Raw genomic sequence first — 18,112 nt, forward strand, 5'->3', positions numbered from 1 at the left:
TCCCCCTGAGATACTAGAAGAATGGAAAGAGTGTTAGTCATATCCTATGATGATGATATCTTCTGTTTTTTCCCAAAAAACAGAACTGAAATAGGTATTGCATATTTCTGTCTTTTCTGGATTATTATTGATAATCCTACCATTTCCATTTAGTAATGGACCAATGCCATAGTTAGGATTATTTTTGTTCCTAATATACTTTAAAAATCCTCATTTTTCTTAACTCTGTAGGCCATACTTTTCTCGTTCTGTCCCTTTGCTTCCCTAATCAATTTTCCTCAGTTCCTGACAAGGAACATAGCCAGTGCTATCTGCATTACATTGTAAACTGAATATATCAAATATAGAAGACTAAACCAGTTGAGGGGGTATATAACCCCAATGGAAGTGTGTAGTTGTGGACTCCCATTACTATTAAGTAAGAGTTAAACACGTTATTTACACAACAATACTCCTTTTGAGTTTTTCTAACTCTTTTATTTCTTGTGCTAATGAATCACTGGATGATGAACTGGAACTGAAAACTCTGCTTGGCTATTGTAATGTTTATTGCAAACATGGGATAACTTCCTTGAAGTAAATGAATAATGTAATAGAGAATATTGATTTCCCTTTTACCTCTGTTCCATCTTTTCCTGGAATTCCATTGAGACCCGCCTCCCCCTATGAAGAATCCAACATCAAGATCAGTCAAACAAGGAAAATGTAATGCTTTTACCTGTACTTTCATTGTTCTCTTTTGTATAATTTAGTACATAGTAAAGGAAGCATACCAGCTCCCTCTTCCAAAGTTTTAATTATCTGATACGTAAGATACTAATATAGAAGTTGTTTGCAAATTACATTAATGTATTTTACTTCAAGAGAAAGGGAAGACTAAATAACTTAGATGAACTATCCCAGTTCATAAATGCTAAGTACATACATTACTATTCTTTCAGTTCAAATGAAAATTGATGCTTTTACTAAATCTTTAAAAATTCATGCCACCTTTACTCCTTTCGGGCCAGGAACCCCATCATCACCTGGACGACCCTTTTTTCCCTAAAAACAGCAAAAAAAAAAGAAGTTATGTAATAAAACATCACATAACATATTCCCCATATCCCAAATTCTGTAGAAATCATTCAATACTTTTAGACAGGCTCAAGTAACTTCACCGCAAAAAAAATTATTAAATAAAATTATTTTATTTGGCAGCATATGCAGTACTTTAGGAATTATATTTTGGTCATTGTTTCCTGTACATTAAACAAATCAGTGTAATTATCACAGATGTCAAACAGCATGTCTGGGAGTGACATGCCCACTGCCACAGAAAACCTGTTTTCTTCTTAACATTTCTGTAAAGCATCTAGGACTGATTTTATCTGAAAAACAAATGAAGACGTTTTTGTAGAGATCACAGTTGTTCATTTTAGCACTGTTAAATGATGCATGTTTGTACTGAACTTTTGAAATGTATGGTTTCATGTAAAAGATACCTGTTTCTTCAAGTAGTGATATCTTATTGTAACTTAAACTAAAACTGTCAAATATATATTACTTTAAACTAAGAGTGCTATTCTATAGAAGGCAGAGGCAGTAAAATTTAGTGTTCGTAACAGGTCCAATGAAAAAAGTCAAGACTGCTGGGTTCTATTCCTAACTCTGCCTCAGACTCTGAGACCTTGGGTAAGTAATACAGAATCCCTTTATACTTCAGTTTGATTTTATTGAGTATAATATTGGGCTGTTCAAAGGCTTCAGGATTCAGTTTGACAGCTAAACCCTGTTTAGTTGATCAGAACTGGTAATGAAACAATCCTGCATCTTTGCTTGGAGGGTCTAGTTCTATGTACTCTCCCAAGAAAGCCCACTCTTCTCTACACTTACCTCAAGCCAGTTCCCTCTTGAGTTGGAAATTCCTAATGTTTCACCCTGCAAGATTTCCTTTCTTTCCTTTTCTCTCTTTAGCTCTTGCCTCAAAGCAGCTCAGTTTTTTATACTCCTGATTTGGAGCTAATGAGAGTCATCTGGTCTGGCTGTCAGATTGAATCAGTAGAATAGCTCTGCACTTCCATAGAGATGGAGCCTCCTTTTTGCCCTTTAACCATGTATGGTTTTTTTGGGGGGGGTACGGGTGGGGGGAGGGGGAGGTTGGTATCTGCTATGACCAAAGCAGATCTCTGGCAGATCATAAATCACACAGCTGTTCCGTTTTAGAGAGAATGTCACAGCAGGAGCTCATGAATAGCAGGCAAGCTCTCCACACATTTCTCTTTGATCTGACACTTCCACACAGTGTAAGTACAAAGAAATACTTATTATAGCTCTAACTTTGTCTCATGTATCAGATTCAGAGGATTAATCAAAATGCCTAGAACAAATCTAATCGCAAATTACATTATGCATTATTCAGTAAAACAGAAGGAAAATGAGAAATGACAGCTACTTACGGCAGGGCCAGGAAGGCCTCTTTCCCCTTTCTCACAGTTACATATAGGAGCTTGGGGACACTTTGAATGAAAATGTTCACAGCAAATCAGTGCACTTTCATGGGTAAGCCAGAAAACATTGCAACATTTCAGTTCCCATATAGTTAATCTACAACCACCAATGAATTACTTCTGTAGAATAAACAACTTTCTATCTTTTAATTGCATTCAGTTACTTTACCACTCATGAGTAATGTGGTCATCCTGCACCCAAGCCAAGAAATCCTTTATATCACATCACATACTCATGAATTTGCCACAACCCCCTTGTAAGGGGTAGCATGTTGTTGTCGTGCAGGATGGTGGTGGTGGAGGGGGGGGGGGGATGTAATAGCTCTGGGCTGATCAATCCCCCTTACACAGCTACCTGTTGTATGAGTAGCTGATACAGGGGAGTAAAGAGGCACCATACTTCCTTACACCCCCTTATTCCATTGAACAGTCATGCAGGATGGGTCATAACCTGGCCTTATATAAATGCATAAACAAAATGCTTATATGCAAATTAATATAATCTAATTAATAAAATGAATTTTAATGTTCTGCATTTTTTCTCTTTACTTTGCATTTATACTGTTCCAGTGGATCACGGATCCACGGTGATTATATGTAGTTACTTTTTTTATGCTTTCAAACCATAAAATATGAAGACTCAATACATACAGAAAAAGTGTTAAGGTTTTTTAAAAATTATTTATTTGTCAAACGTTAAGACTTAGACAAGTGGGCACCCAAGCATCATTGTTATCTGAATATCCCAGATAATGTGCCTCCAAGCACAAGAGCATGTAATCCATTTTAGGGTTTTGTACTGTCACACATCACCATCCTTTTTGAATGCCTAGAGCAGGGGTATGGCATGTGTGCTGAAGGCGGCACGTGAGCTGATTTTCAGTGGCACTCTGTCATAAACAGATAGCTAAGGATTAATGTTCTTTTACCTGTAAAGGGTTAACAAGGGGAACCAAACACCTGACCAGAGGACCAATCAGAAAACAGGATTTTTCAAATGTCAAGGGAGGGAAGTTTTTTGGGTAGGTGTTCTTTGTCTTGGGTCGGTGACCCTCTCGGCTCTGAGAGTGATCTCTCTATCTCTAGGCTTTCTAATCTTCTGTTTCCAAGTTGTAAGTACAAGGATAGTAAGACAATAGGTTTATATTGTTTTGTTGTATTTACATGTGTGTAGTTGCTGGAATGTGTTAAATTGTATTCTTTTTGGATAAGGCTGTTTATTCATTTTTTTCTTTTAAGCAATTGACCCTGTATATTGTCACCTTGATACAGAGACCATTTTTATGTCTTTTTCTTTCTTTTTATATAAAGCTTTCTTTTTAAGACTTGTTTGAGTTTTTTCACTGGTTAAGGCTAAGGAATGAAGGGAAGGGGAAAATCTTTGTGTTAGATTTACTAAGCCTGACTTTGCATACCCTCTGGGTGAGAGGAGAGAGAGATTTGATCTCTCGGTACTTGTGTTTCAAGGTCTTGAAGCAGGGAATATCCTAGAGTACCCAGGGCAGGGAAATCTGGGAGGAGGTAAAGAGAGGGAAGGGAAGTGGGTTATTTCCCTTTGTGGTGAGACTCAGGGCATCTGAGTCTTGGGGTCCCCCAGGGAAGGTTTTGAGGAGACCAGAGTGAGCCAGACACTGGAATTTTCTGGCTGATGGCAGCGATATCAGATCCAAGCTGGTAATTAAGTTTGGAGGTTTCATGCTAGCTTCTCATGTTCTGAGCTCTAAGGTTCAGATCTGACTAGGCAAGTTATGACACACTCACACTGCCCGGGTCCTGGTCATCGGTCCAGGGGACTCTGCATTTTAATTTAATTTTAAATGAAGCATCTTAAACATTTTAAAAACCTTATTTACTTTACATACAACAACAGTTTAGTTATATATTATAGACTTAGAAAAAGAGAGCTTCTAAAAATGTTAAAATGCATTACTGGCACGCAAAATCTGAAATTAGAGTGAATAAATGAAGACTTGGCACACCATTTCTGAGAGGTTGCCGACCCTGGCCTAGAGGGAAATTTGATTAGCATAGCAAGATCCCTAGAGGACTTCATGGAATCATTTGGCTTGTCTTCCCTCTCAGGTTATAGGAAGCTTTGCTTAGAGCAGGATTTTTTTGGAGAGAGCAGGAGAGGAAAAGTTACTGTCAATGTCATTCTTTTTATGGTATTTCTTGTTGTATGTTGGTTCTCATGGCTTTTGTGTTCTGTGTTCATTTTCAACCCTACTAATTGTGCACAGTCCTGGGGATAATTTGTTTTGCCTTGCATATCTCTATAGATATGGAATAGCATGTTAATGTCATCTGCAAATCCAATGTCCTCTAACTTCTGTTTGAAAATCCATTTTAAGTCTCTTGGCTCTTCTATGGTCTTTCTTATTACCCAATCTACAGCCTTAAAAAGATTGTGGGTGACATAAGACATCCTTGTATGATACCAGTAGTAACGTGGAACAAGAAACACCAATTATACTTTCCAGGATGGACATAGAACAGTTCCAGTGTTTCACATATATTGGCAGAATTGTAAGTACACCAGGTGGAACAGATGAAGACATTACAGCCTGAAAAGCAAAAGCCAGACATGCCTTTGTAACTTCAAGGCTGATCTGGAGAAATAGAAATCTTGTCCTCCAAACTAAACTTAGAATATTTAACACCATTTAAAGTTGGTCTTAGTATATGGTTCTGAAACTTGAAGACTTAAGATGTCACTATCTAAACTCCAATTTTTCATAAACAGCTGCCTTAGACAAAACCTCTATTGGATATCCAGAAAAAAAAAATCACAAATGAAGAACGCTGGAGGAGGACGACAAAACAGAAGCCAACAGGACAGGAGATTACAGAATGAGGATTGAGATGGCAATTAAATACATGGAAGAAAGATACAGAAAATGTAATGAGACAGGCATTGGACTGGAACACCCAGGGGAAAAGATGACAAGACACTTCAAGGATAACATGGAAATGGACAATAGAGGCAGAATTAAAGCTATCAAAATGACATGGGAAGAAGCTTAGACAGCAGCAGGAGATCAGTAAAGATGGAAGGCTGTGGTGAAGGTCCTATGTTCTGCATGGAATAGAGAGGCATAACTAATATATATAACAATATATAACAATAACTAGTCAGCAACACTCCCAAGTACACTTATTTTACATCTTGCAACACAGTGGAAGAGATTTAGATACATACAACTTGTTTCAAAGTTTGCTGAAATCAATGGAAAGACTCCCATTGATTTAGATGAGCTTTTGATTAAGTGCCAAGAGAAGATTAAGATTTCCACTTAGCGGTTTGAGGGAAATATCTATAGTGAATCATTGAGATCTAGGTCCAGCTCCTCAAAGTTATTTAGGTGCCTAACTCCCAATGATATATATATGTGTTATTCAAGTATATAAATATATTGCTGTTACATATACAACAGAAATAATTTAATTAAATATCTAATAGCTAAGTTTATATATTCTCTTATTACTTTGGCTTTATCTGATATCACTATATATTTGAAATATTATTCCCCTTGGAAAATGTAAAGTATGTCAGGCCCCAGAAATCTGTAGTTTCTCTAATTCTTGTAAACTATTGAAATTTAGAAAGAAATAAAAGCTCCAATCCTGCAAACACTAACACATGAAACTTTACTCACACGAGTAGCCCCACTGAATTGTATCCCGTTAACAACTCCCTGAGTTATCTAGTTCCTCATATGTTATTTTCCAATTATATGAATATTTATTACATTACATATACTATTTACAGGACAGCATGATTAAATAGTAATTCTCATATTTTGTTTACCAGTTAATTACTTACCCCTTCTTCAGCCAGATCTTTCTGTGAAGATAGACATTGAAAACAACATTAGAAATTACAGGTCATAATCCACCTATAGAGGAAAAAATGCATGTTGCTATCCAGAAAGCTAAGAATTTCTCTATCTTTGATTACAGTGAATTAAATCTATTCCTTGTTCAGCAACTAATTAACACAATTTCAAGTTATTAAAAGACTTCCATCAAATTCTCTAGTTTATTTTATATTTCAGTTCATATTTTGTAATTGTAACCCATACCCAGGAGCGCCGCCAGCTTTTTTGCTGCCCTAGGCGGCGGAAGGTCCCGCCCCTGAAATGCCGCCCCCGACAGAGGTGGTGGAAGGTCCAGCCGCCGCAGTCACCGCCCCCCAAATGTTAGTGCCCTAGGCGACCGCCTAGGTCGCCTAATGGGTTAGCCGGCCCTGCCCATACATAAGCATACACACACTAACCCTTTTAGTCAAACCAATGCTGTCAGAAAGTCTACTATGACTCCGATGATATAGTAAGTAATAGCAACAGATAAGAATAACTAGTCAGCAACACTCCCAAGTACACTTATTTTACATCTTGCAACACAGTGGAAGAGATTTAGATACATACAACTTGTTTCAAAGTTTGCTGAAATCAGTGGAAAGACTCCCATTGATTTAGATGAGCTTTTGATTAAGTGCCAAGAGAAGATTAAGATTTCCACTTAGCAGTTTGAGGGAAATATCTATAGTGAATCATTGAGATCTAGGTCCAGCTCCTCAAAGTTATTTAGGTGCCTAACTCCCAATGATATCATGGACCTTGGGGACAAGGCAATTATGATATGGCATGCTATCAGTCATGCTTATTTTTATGTTTCAATATGGCAGAGTCTAACCTTATCTATTTGATGACCTACTGAAACATTTCTCATTCATTTATTAAGAATTATGAGTTTCATGATAAGTTGGTGTTAATTGTACAGCTGCTTTCTGCCAAGACTAATATGCAGCTTGCAGATGTTGCTGACTGTCACTGTTCAATGTGTAACTTTCAGTTGCACAGTATTGTAGGTGGTTATTTCATTCTCTGCAGGGGAGCCAAGATAAAGCAACCACACTATAAATCAAAACAACCAACTGGGGAGACCTGACTTAAAGCAACATGTTTATCCTAAGATGTGAACAACCAGCCAAAAGTGGCATAACTCAAAATGGTTTAGGACCAGGGAGTGCTTTGATCCAAATAGTTTAATCTGAGAAACAGTCCAGATTGAATGGAGCATGTGCTAAAGTAATAACACCACAGGATATTGGTGACTAAGAGGTAGCAGACAGATAGAGAGGCAGATTGTCAAATTGAGTGGCAGTCAGTGTGGCTAGGTTGAGTAGTTGCTTGTTAGAGTGCAGTCAGACATAACCTACAATTCTGTAGACCCATTAAGGTCACTCGTCTGTCAGTTTGACTATGACAGTCTTTCCCTTTTATTAGTGTTCTCTCTAGGATGCAGTCAAATGTTTGTGCTATCATGTTTATACTGGCATGGAAAGATGGCTTTGTACTCCACTCTTGTAAGGGAATGCTATCTACGGCAAGAGTTCACAACACAGTGAAGAAGTGCAGGAAACTTTCAACTGGAATCATATGTGCTTCTAGACTCCCTGGTAGGTTTTCCAGTGGACACTTATAGAGATTTAGGGTCAAATTCAGCTATGGGCTAAGTGGACATACCTCCGTTAAAGTCTATGGACGAGTGTTTATGCCAGAGGTGAATTTGGCCTCTGTGACTAAAGCAATATAATATCTCTGACTTGCTGCAGAAAAAAGAATTCAAATGTTAATTATCTTTTTAAACAAAGAAAACTAGTTTTAAAATACCTTTCCTGAGAGAAAAAATAATAAAAATATCCCAGATCTTTTAGGGGAAAATTCAACTTCCAGCCTGAATATTTCCGCTGGGGAGATCCATGAAGGAGAGTGAGGGAGAAGCTTGTGCTTTGGAATGATCACAAATGGCAAATGAACTGTATCAAATTGAACTTAAGAGTGTTGATTCTACCCATAAAATACCGGGTTTTTTTTTAAAGAACACCAAAAATTAAAAACACTGGGAAGGGAGCAGTAAAATATTTTTAAATATTTGGTTAAAACAGTTTCAAACCTTTGTCCATACATACCATTTCTTTCACAATTTTCTCCACAACTCCTTTCTCCTGGAGGTTGAAAACAAACCTTGATGCTGGAACACTGGCCAGAAGTCGAAGCTTGGCAGCATTGGCCACCTCCTCAGCCACTCTGGTCATTCCCACTGTGAAGAACACAATGCCTTGATGTTTAGCATCAGCAGTAGCTGCAAAAATATCTGGATTTCTTGGATGATCCACTCCATTTGTCAAGAGCACAGCTGCTTTCACACTGCCATAGGTCCCTTCAGTCATGTACAGTTGTGTGAGATTGGTTATGGCATATGTTGTGTAGGTACCATGGCCTATATAGGTTATGGGAGCAATGCGAGATTTGAAAGCTTCAGGACCTTTCCAGTCTCGGAAAGTTTGCTCCATGATAACAGTGCTACTGTACTGAAGTAAGGCCATCCTCCAGCTGAGAGTACGTCCAGAATTGACTTGCACTTCTTTCATACTGTTCACTGTTTCTAATACAAATTTTTTCTGTTGTTCGTGATTATAGTTCTTAGCACTTTCTGAACTGTCCAGTAGAAAAGCTATTTCAAGAACGCAATCTTCATCTGGAATAAATTTGGTAGATAAGTGAGTTTAATTACATTAGGAAACTAAGTTACTCATAAAATGATATATTTGTATGTAAATAGTAGGCTTTGAAAGTGGAAATTCAATTTTCTGGAAGTTTTAGAATACTTGCATAATAAACATAAGGATAAGGAACCTTCTGAAATTTGGGAGAGGTTTAGAGTCCATGGGATGAGGAACCTTCTGAAGTTGGGAAAGACCTTCTTGGGGGAAACGAAGCCTTCTGAAAGTGGTGTGATCCTCTGGCATGAGGAATGTTCCGAAGCTATTTAGACCTTCATTCAGAACTTCTACCTGGTATCTTACCAGGAAGTGGACCCAGAAGATTAACTTCTGGATGGCAAGTTGGGAGATCTGGGTCATATTCTTGGCCTTGCCACTGACCTGCAATATGATCTTAGGCAAGTCACTTTATCTTTCTGTGCCTTTGTTTTTCTTCCTGATCTTTAGCCTGTGTATTTCAATTGTGAGCTCACAAAGGTAGCTATATTGTCTTTCACTATAATGTGTGCATACTGCACCTAGCATAATTGGTCCCGAACCTCTGTATTAATTATAATACAAATAATTAATAAATATACTCATAGACTTGCATCTCTGACTAGGTAGAGCACTGAACTTTTTAGAGCACTTCATTTAGTGCCCTATCCTGCTCCCATTGAGTTCAATGGGAGTACACAGGTGTGTAAACCTAAGTGCGTACATAAAAGTTTGCAAGCTCAGGGCCTAACATAGTGCAAATTAGGCAATATTAGTTTTCTGAAAACCTAGGAAAATTGCTTCTGAATAAATGTATATCTGCCACTTTTCTTTTACTGGTAATACCATGGCTGACAGCCAAACACATTGAGAATGTAACGGAAGAATCCTCCAACCTTGCTCTTTTAAGCTCTTCTCCCACCCCAAGTGAACTATACATCTAAGCGTAAAAATATGGCAGATGAAATTGTAAGTGGGAGTGGCTCTGCAGGTTGTAAATATACAGTCTAGAATCTGCATAAATGTGAAGAAAAAATGTGATAAAATTCACCTTGATCACTTGGACTGGGATATTTTTCTACGGCATTTGACAGAAAGTGCTTAGATTTTTGTTGTCTTACTCCATTTCTTTTGTCTTCATTGAGATTTTGTGCCAAAAACACATGCTTTCCTAGTATCCACAAAAGCCACCAGAATCTGTAGAACATGTTTGGTTTTTTCCTAAACAATACAAAATACAGTGATGATGCACATTATTATTTATGCTGCACAAGAACAATTAGAGATGGGTATGCTTTGCTCCAATAGTATATAAACAGCAGTTCATTCTTTAACAGCCGTACATGCTCCAAGCAGAACATTCAAAGAGTCCATTTGTACATTAATACTCAGGAAATTTCATTTAACAGCTATTGTTAGTATTAATGGGAATTATTCACCTAAAGTCTAATAAAAAGGATGGGAGAATAAATCTTTAAACCAGTAACTTAAAAAAAGTCAAATGAAAAGTTAAGTATTTTACTTCAATGTATTAGAACCTAGATTAAGTTTTATGCCTACCTTTACGTTAAAGATAAAGTGATTCATGTATGAAGCAAACAGATAACCTAAGGGTTTCACAAGGACTATCTTCCAACAAAGATTACATAAGAAATCCTTTACATATACCCAGTGAAATAGTTAAAAAATAGAAAAAAACTCACCCCTAGGACTCAAGTATTATGCCAATTTACAGATGGAGAAACTGAAATAGAGCATAAAGCTCAATTGTCAAAACTGTTGGTACTTGTGGATGCCCAACTTCAGACACCTTTGAGCACTGGGTGCTTTTGATGATTTGTGAAAGAACACACAGCAAGACAGTCTTGGAGAGGGAGTAGATTTTCAGAGTTGCTGGCTGCCAACGATGCACACAATCTACTAGACTGTGTTGCCTCTTGCTACTTCCATCTACCATTCTTTTAGATGGAAGTAAATTGACTGGCTATGAAACCAGTTTTTCTGGAACTCTGTAGGAATTCCCTATTCAGTCACTTAGCCTGTGTTTACTGTAACATTTTCGGTCAGATTTCCTAATCTTGAAATATCACTAGTACTGCTCCACCGCTGGTAGCCACAGTGCGAGCTGTAGTGTAGTCCAGCCACCACCAGCAACTTGACCACCATCTCTTCTTATCCTGAACAGGATACTTGAAACTAGTTGTAACTTTCTCCAGCCTATGGCAGCTTCTAGTCACTTAACCTCTGAGCATTTCTAACAGATATAATGGCTCAGATTACAGTACAAGCTTCATATTTTAAAATCCGGTTCTTGTAAGAACGAGCCGTTTTTATCTCTAGGAACAGGAATGCTATCGTATTTGATAATAAAACCTATTAGAGCCGTTTTCAAACACAATGTAAACAGCTTCAGTACTTGACACAAACTGATGTTATAGTCACTTTCACAGTAGTTTTAGAAAAAGCAAACCAGCGCGTGGGCGCGCGCACACGCTCCCGTCCCGCCAGCCCTGGCTACATGGCAATGCTTTTCAAATTGGCATTTCTCGGACGGAGCTTAAAATACGCGTACGCTCAAGTTTTTAACTGTAGCTGAAATTGAGGTGAATGATGATTAAACGTACGGAGAGTCACTCATGAATGGTTATTCACATACCCTACGCAGAGCCTCCAGGGAAGCGGGGAGACGACTGAGTGGGACTCATTCAGTTTTTAATCCCCTGTTAATGTCCCTCTCAGAACAGCTGCTGCGGAGGAATGAACCATACATGAAAAACCCCAATTCAGCCGCCCCCTATTTAGCCCAGCTGCTTTGGTCCTGCTCAGGGGCGGCTCTCTGTTTTTTGCGGCCCCAAGCAAGGCAGGCAGGGAGCCTTTGGCGGTGTTTCTGCAGGCGACTTCACGGTTCCGAATTACCACCAAAGCCGCGGGACTGGCGGATCTCCCGCAGAAACGCCACCGAAGGCCCACTGACTGCCGCCCTCAGGACCACCAGCAGGGCGCCCCCCCCCCCCCGATTGCCGCCCCAGGTCCCCACTTGCTGTGCTGGTGCCTGGAGCCGCCCCTGGTCCTGCTCTGGGTGCAAAGTCACCTGGCGCCTGGCTGGTTCCAAAGAGGAAGCGGCTGAAAGGTCCTGCGGGCGGAGGCGCTTCAGCCCCAGCAGGGACCTTCGCTCACCGTCTCTCTCTGCTTGTGTCGGAGCGCTCCCTTGCTGCTCCCCCCACCCCCCCGCAGGTGTGGGACGTGCCAAGCCCAGACTCGAATGTTGTCCGAGTACGACATGCCTGGAAGTTTTGCTCCTGCAGCGAACGCAGCCTCCCGGCCGCGGGGCAGAGACCCGCACCGCGAGTTCGCGCTTCCCTTCTGCACTGTCTGCGCAGCGCCCTAGGCAAAGCGCGGAGCCCAGCCATAGCCGCGGGGCCGCAAAGGAAGCTCTCTGCCCGCGCCCGGACACACCGCTCAGCCTGTTTCACCCCGCTCTGACCCGCTCCATTGTCATTGCTCCGGGCTGCTCGTTAGCCAGCCCCAGCAGCACTGGGGTCACTGTTCTGACCCCCCACAAAGCGGTGTGGGGGGGTTGTACTGGGATGAGCACAACCTTGTTGTATATTATTTCAGCAACACTCTCCCATATTAGAGCTGTACAATTTCCGCTGCAGCTCCCGTGTGAGAAGCATGGACTCTTGCTTTTAAACGCGCTTTATTCCCGGCAGGTTTCCTAGCACCAGGCATCCAGACACTTGCACAACAGTAACAACCAGGATTCTTACCTCGGTGCTTCAGGTGAGGCGATTGAGTGACTCGTCTAGGAGTTGGGAGCGCTATGCTGCCTCTGCCTTGGCTATTAGCGGCAGAGACCTCCTCCCTGCTCTAGCCAACTCAATTAAGTGGGGAGGGTCCACGGACGGGCAGAGGAAACAGCAGCGTCTTGTGGGAATTAATGTCTGTAACAGGGGGGCGCCAACACAGAAAGAAAAGCAACAAGAAAACGGAGCATTCACCTCCCCATCCAAACCCTCACCTCCACCTCCACACTCACTCACTTTTTCATCCACACCTACTCACCTGCCCATCCACACCCACTCATGTCCCCATTCACACTCACCAGTGTGTGTACATATATAAATTGTTCTGGACTGGCTTCCATATGGATAAAAATGAACAAATGATGACTATATAAAATATGCAACGATAAATGATTTTAGCGATACTGTTCCAGTACTGTAAATCTTACTTTTAACACAACGTAAGTCTTGACAAAGTGTTCTAGGTATAAATTAACTATTTCAGACATAGGTTGTGGAGAGTTACATAAATCTTCATAAAATGAGGAATTATATAAACCATGCTATAAATCATAGATCTATAAAAAGTTAGGCAGTCTTATTGTTGTAGCTGTTCAGTCTTGACTATATGCTTTGAAAGAGCCTTCTGCTTATATCTATTTCTGAATTATAGCTCTTTTCTTTTCCTATTTGAAACCTGGAGGCAGCAAGCAATTTGTGTGGACTTGTCACAGTGGGATGCAACACTGAAAAGCACAACCACAAAAACCTGTGTAGTTAGATTTCTTAGGGCACGTCTACACTGGCAAATTTACAGCGCCGGCAGTTACAGCGTCGGTTGGAGAGCATAGAAGGAAAACTGTTATTGTGTGTTCACACTGACAGCTGCCTGCACAATAGTGTGTTCACACTTGCGGCACTTGCAGCGTTATTCAGAGTGGGGCACTCTGGGCAGCTATCCCACAGAGCACCTCTTTCTCTTTTGCTGCTAAGGCTTGTGGGAAAGCAGAAGGGGTCACGTGACATCCTGGGTCCAGTCCCAATGCCTCATGATGCATTGCTTCACATCCCAGCAATCCCTATGTTTCCGTCCACATTTGGCACCATCTTTCAATGGTTTGTGTACTGCGCACCCTGCCTCTTTCGGGCTGCAGGAATGGATCCTGAACTGCTGACCAGTATGCTGCTCACTCTGACCAACACATCATGAGTGGCAGTGGAGTTATTCCTTAAACTACAAAGGCAAGACGAGTGCGACATTGATTTTGCCACGCGCAGTAGCTACAACATGAGATTGCTTGTGGCATTCACGGAGGTGCTGACCACAGTGGAATGCTGCTTTTGGGCTCGGGAAAGAAGCACTGAGTGGTGGGATCACATCATGATGCATGTCTGGGATAATGAGCAGTGGCTGCCCTGTCACTGGAGAAGTACGTGGCGATTGCACTGTGGAAGCTGGTTACTCCAAACTGCTACTGATTGGTCAGTAACCAGTTTGGAGTGGGAAAGTTGACTGTTGGAGTCATCTTGATGGAAGCGTGCAAGGCCATTAATTGCATCCTGCTCCAAAAGACCGTGACTCTGGGCAAGATGCGTGACATTGTGGATGGCTTTGCACAAATGGACTTTCCTAACTGTGGAGGGGCAATAGATGGCACGCACATTCCAAATCTGGCACCAGACCACCTAGCCACAGAGTACACTAATTGCAAGGGGTATTTCTCAATTGTTCTCCATGGAACTTATGGATCACCATGGGTATTTCACAGACATTAACACAGGCTGGTCTGGAAAGGTGCATGATGCACTCATCTTTCAGAACACTGGCCTGTTCAAGAAGCTGCAAGCAGGGACTTTCTTCCCAGACCAGAAGATCACTGTAGGGGAAGTCAAAATGCCCATTGTGATCCTGAGAGACCTCGCCAGCAGTCATAGCTTAGCCAGCAAAACCCCAGTTTAGACACAGCTATTTTGACAGAAAAATGCTTCTGTCGGCAGAGCTAATGTTGTTTGGTGTGGTGGTATTACTATGCAAGCAGAAAAATTCCTTCTTTAGGTATATACTGCATCTACACTCAAGGGTTCTGCAGGCATAGTTGTAACTGGTATGTTATATCAGCAGAGCCTGTGTAGTGTAGGCTAGCCCTTCATGTCAGTCTTCCAGGTTGTGCAGGGGTGATGACTACTTCTCTTCGGTCACTCTTAGGCCTGGTCTACACTACACGTTTAAACCGATTTTAGCAGCGTTAAACCGATTTAACGCTGTACCCATCCACACTACAAGGCCCTTTATATTGATATAAAGGGCTCTTTAAATCGGTTTCTGTACTCCTCCCCGACGAGAGGAGTAGCACTAAAATCGGTATTATCATATCGGATTAGGGTTCGTGTGGCCGCAAATCAATGGTATTGGCCTCCGGGCGGTATCCCACAGAGCACCACTGTGACCGCTCTGGACAGCGATCTGAATCGGATGCAGTGGCCAGGTAAACAGGAAAAGCCCCATGAACTTTTGAATTTCATTTCTGTTTGCCCAGCGTGGAGCTCTGATCAGCACGGGTGGCGATGCAGTCCCAAATCCACAAAGAGCTCCAGCATGGACCGTACGGGAGATACTGGATCTGATCGCTGTATGGGGAGACAAATCTGTTCTATCAGAGCTCCATTACAGAAGACGAAATGCCAAAACATTTGAAAAAAATCTCCAGGCTACACAGTGCTGCGTGACAAGCGTAACGGAAAGCCAAAGAATCAAATGGACGCTCATGGAGGGAGGGAGGGGGTACTGAGGACTCCAGCTATCCCACAGTCCACAGCAGTCTCTGAAAAATATTTACATTCTTGGCTGAGCTCCCAATGCCTGTAGGTTCAAACACATTGTCCGGCGTGGTTCAGGGTATAGCTTGACAATTTACTGCCTCCGCCCCCCACATGAAAGAAAACGGAAAGAAATCGTTTCTTGACTTCTTTGAATGTCACCCTATGTCTACTGAATGCTGCTGGTAGACTCGATGCTGCGGCAGTGAAGAGCAGTATCCGCTCCTCTCCCCTCCCTGGTGGCAGATGGTGCAGTAGGAATGCTAGTCGTCCTTGTCATGAGCCCGTGAGTGCTCCTGGCTGGCCTCAGGTGAGGCTGGCCGGGGGCGCCTGGGTAAAAATAGGAATGATTCCTAGTCATTCCCAGTAGATGGTACAGAATGGCTGGTAACCGTCCTCATCATAGCAACTGGGGGCTGAGCTCCATCAGTCCCCTCCCTTTCATGTGTAAAGAAAAGATTCTGCACTGCCTGAACTATCATAGCAGCGGGATGCTGGGCTCCTCTCCCCCGCACCGTTTAATGTTCTGCTTTGACTGTCATAGCACCGGGAGGCTGCCTCCCCCTCATTTTATCTCACTAACAAGTCACTGTTTCTTATTCCTGCATTATTTATAACTTCATGACACAAATGGGGTGGACACTGCCATGGTAGCCCAGGAGGGTTGGGGGAGGAGGGAAGCAACGGGTGGGGTTGTTGCAGGGGCACTCCCCATGAATGGCATGTAGCTCATCATTTCTGCGGGATCTGAAATGGAGCAGCTGTGCTCTCTGGTACACTGGTTCTCTAGTAGACTTGCCCCATATTCTAGGCAGGACTTACTCTATTTTTAGAAACCATAAAGGAGGGATTGACTTGGGGAGTCATTCCCAGTTTTGCCTTTGCGACCCCGGCCAACCTCAGCCAGGGGCACCCATGATAGTAGCAGACAGTACAGAGCGACAGATAACCGTCATCTTACTGCCAATTTACAATGGCAGCAGATGGTACAGAATGACTGATAACCGTCTCTGCTATCATGCAAAAGCAAACGAATGCTGCTGTGTAGCGCTGCAGTAACGCCTCTGTTAGCGGCATCCAGTACACATACGGTGACAGTAAAAAAAAGCTGAATGGGCTCCATGGTTGCTGTGCTATGGCATCTGCCAGGGCAATCCAGGGAAAAAGGCCACGAAATGATTGTCTGCCGTTGTTTTCCAGGAGGAAGGAATAAGTGACGACATTTACCCAGAACCACCCGCGACAATGATTTTTGCCCCATCAGCCACTGGGCTCTCAACCCAGAATTCCAAGGGGTGGAGGAGACTGTGGGAATTATGGGATAGCTACAGAATAGCTACCCACAGTGCAACGCTCCGGAAATCGACGCTAGCCTCGGACCATGGACACACACCGCCGAATTAATGTGTTTAGTGTGGCCGCGTGCACTCGACTTTATACAATCTGTTTTACAAAACCGGTTTATGTAAAATCGGAATAATCCCGTAATGTAGACGTACCCTTATATACTCTGTACAAACCTATATACTTAGGTTTTGTGTTTGGTGAGGAGGAAAGGTGAGGGAATAGGGGAGTATTTAGGGAATAAAAATAGGGGAGCACTTAGGGAATAAAAATAATATATATTTTTGAGTTGTGCCTCTAGCATATATAGAGGTATAGTAAATCTCATATAATCTATAAATCTTATCAACCAAAGATCTAACATGGGCAGACAAACACTTGTAATTGGTTGGGATTGTGTGCATCCTATAAGCAAAACCTTGTCATTCTTCCATTAATAGTGTTAATTCATATCTTCAAACATTGGTGGTAAATAATTTCTTAACTGATTGTTTTATTTCTTAGCAAATTCTTGGCTTTTTTCTTTTAGTAATGAGTGACGGTTACCCTCAGGACAGATTTCTTTTTTCACCCAGGTGTACTTTTGCCTTGAAAGCAATTTTATAGCTGAATGCATGTGATGCATGGCAATATTCTGACCAGAATTCCAAGTATGTGACATGTCTTATACCATTCTATGCATTTCTAGACTTGTAGTCTTCTGAAATTGTAATGTTTTCAATATCCACCCTATGCTTAAGGGGACATTTCATCAGATAACTGAATGATGCAGATGTACAGAATATATAACTTTGATTTTTCTGAAGCTATTCTAAAAAGAAAGTTAATAAGGCTTTCATCATTTAGTACAAATGATAATGTAAGTTAGCACGAAAATGCTTTTTTCAGCATATTTTTGTTTGCTGCATTATTTCCATTTATGTAATGATTCACAAACATCAGTTAAGACTAGCAAGACTTTGTATGTATTTAAAAGATTTTTTTTTAGCAAACGTGTTTTGCAAAAAGAAGAATGTGCTCTAGAGGATAAAGTCAGTTTTGTTTTCCTACTTTTAAAATGGTATAAAAATTACTGCTAGAATTTCTTCTTAGCTGCCCGTCCAACACAATTAATTTATTCCAAAAAATGAAGT

At 41.4% G+C, this 18,112-nt stretch overlaps 1 protein-coding gene across 1 annotated transcript in view; it reads right to left on the reverse strand.

The window, feature by feature from the left end:
* The window catches only part of LOC127030226 (collagen alpha-1(XXVIII) chain-like), a 60,556-nt gene extending 50,315 nt beyond the window's left edge, over nt 1–10,241 (reverse strand). Inside the window, exons 1-6 of the mRNA XM_050916325.1 lie at nt 10,085–10,241; nt 8,464–9,032; nt 6,313–6,333; nt 2,439–2,498; nt 991–1,044; nt 619–663 (exon numbers count right to left, since the gene is read on the reverse strand). Coding sequence (XP_050772282.1) covers nt 619–663; nt 991–1,044; nt 2,439–2,498; nt 6,313–6,333; nt 8,464–9,032; nt 10,085–10,241 — 906 coding nt within the window. The remainder of the gene's footprint in view (nt 1–618; nt 664–990; nt 1,045–2,438; nt 2,499–6,312; nt 6,334–8,463; nt 9,033–10,084) is intronic.
* Between the last annotated feature and the right edge of the window lie 7,871 nt (nt 10,242–18,112).

The sequence above is a fragment of the Gopherus flavomarginatus genome, chromosome 10 (assembly GCF_025201925.1).
Source record: "Gopherus flavomarginatus isolate rGopFla2 chromosome 10, rGopFla2.mat.asm, whole genome shotgun sequence".
NCBI classification, from domain to species: domain Eukaryota; kingdom Metazoa; phylum Chordata; order Testudines; family Testudinidae; genus Gopherus; species Gopherus flavomarginatus.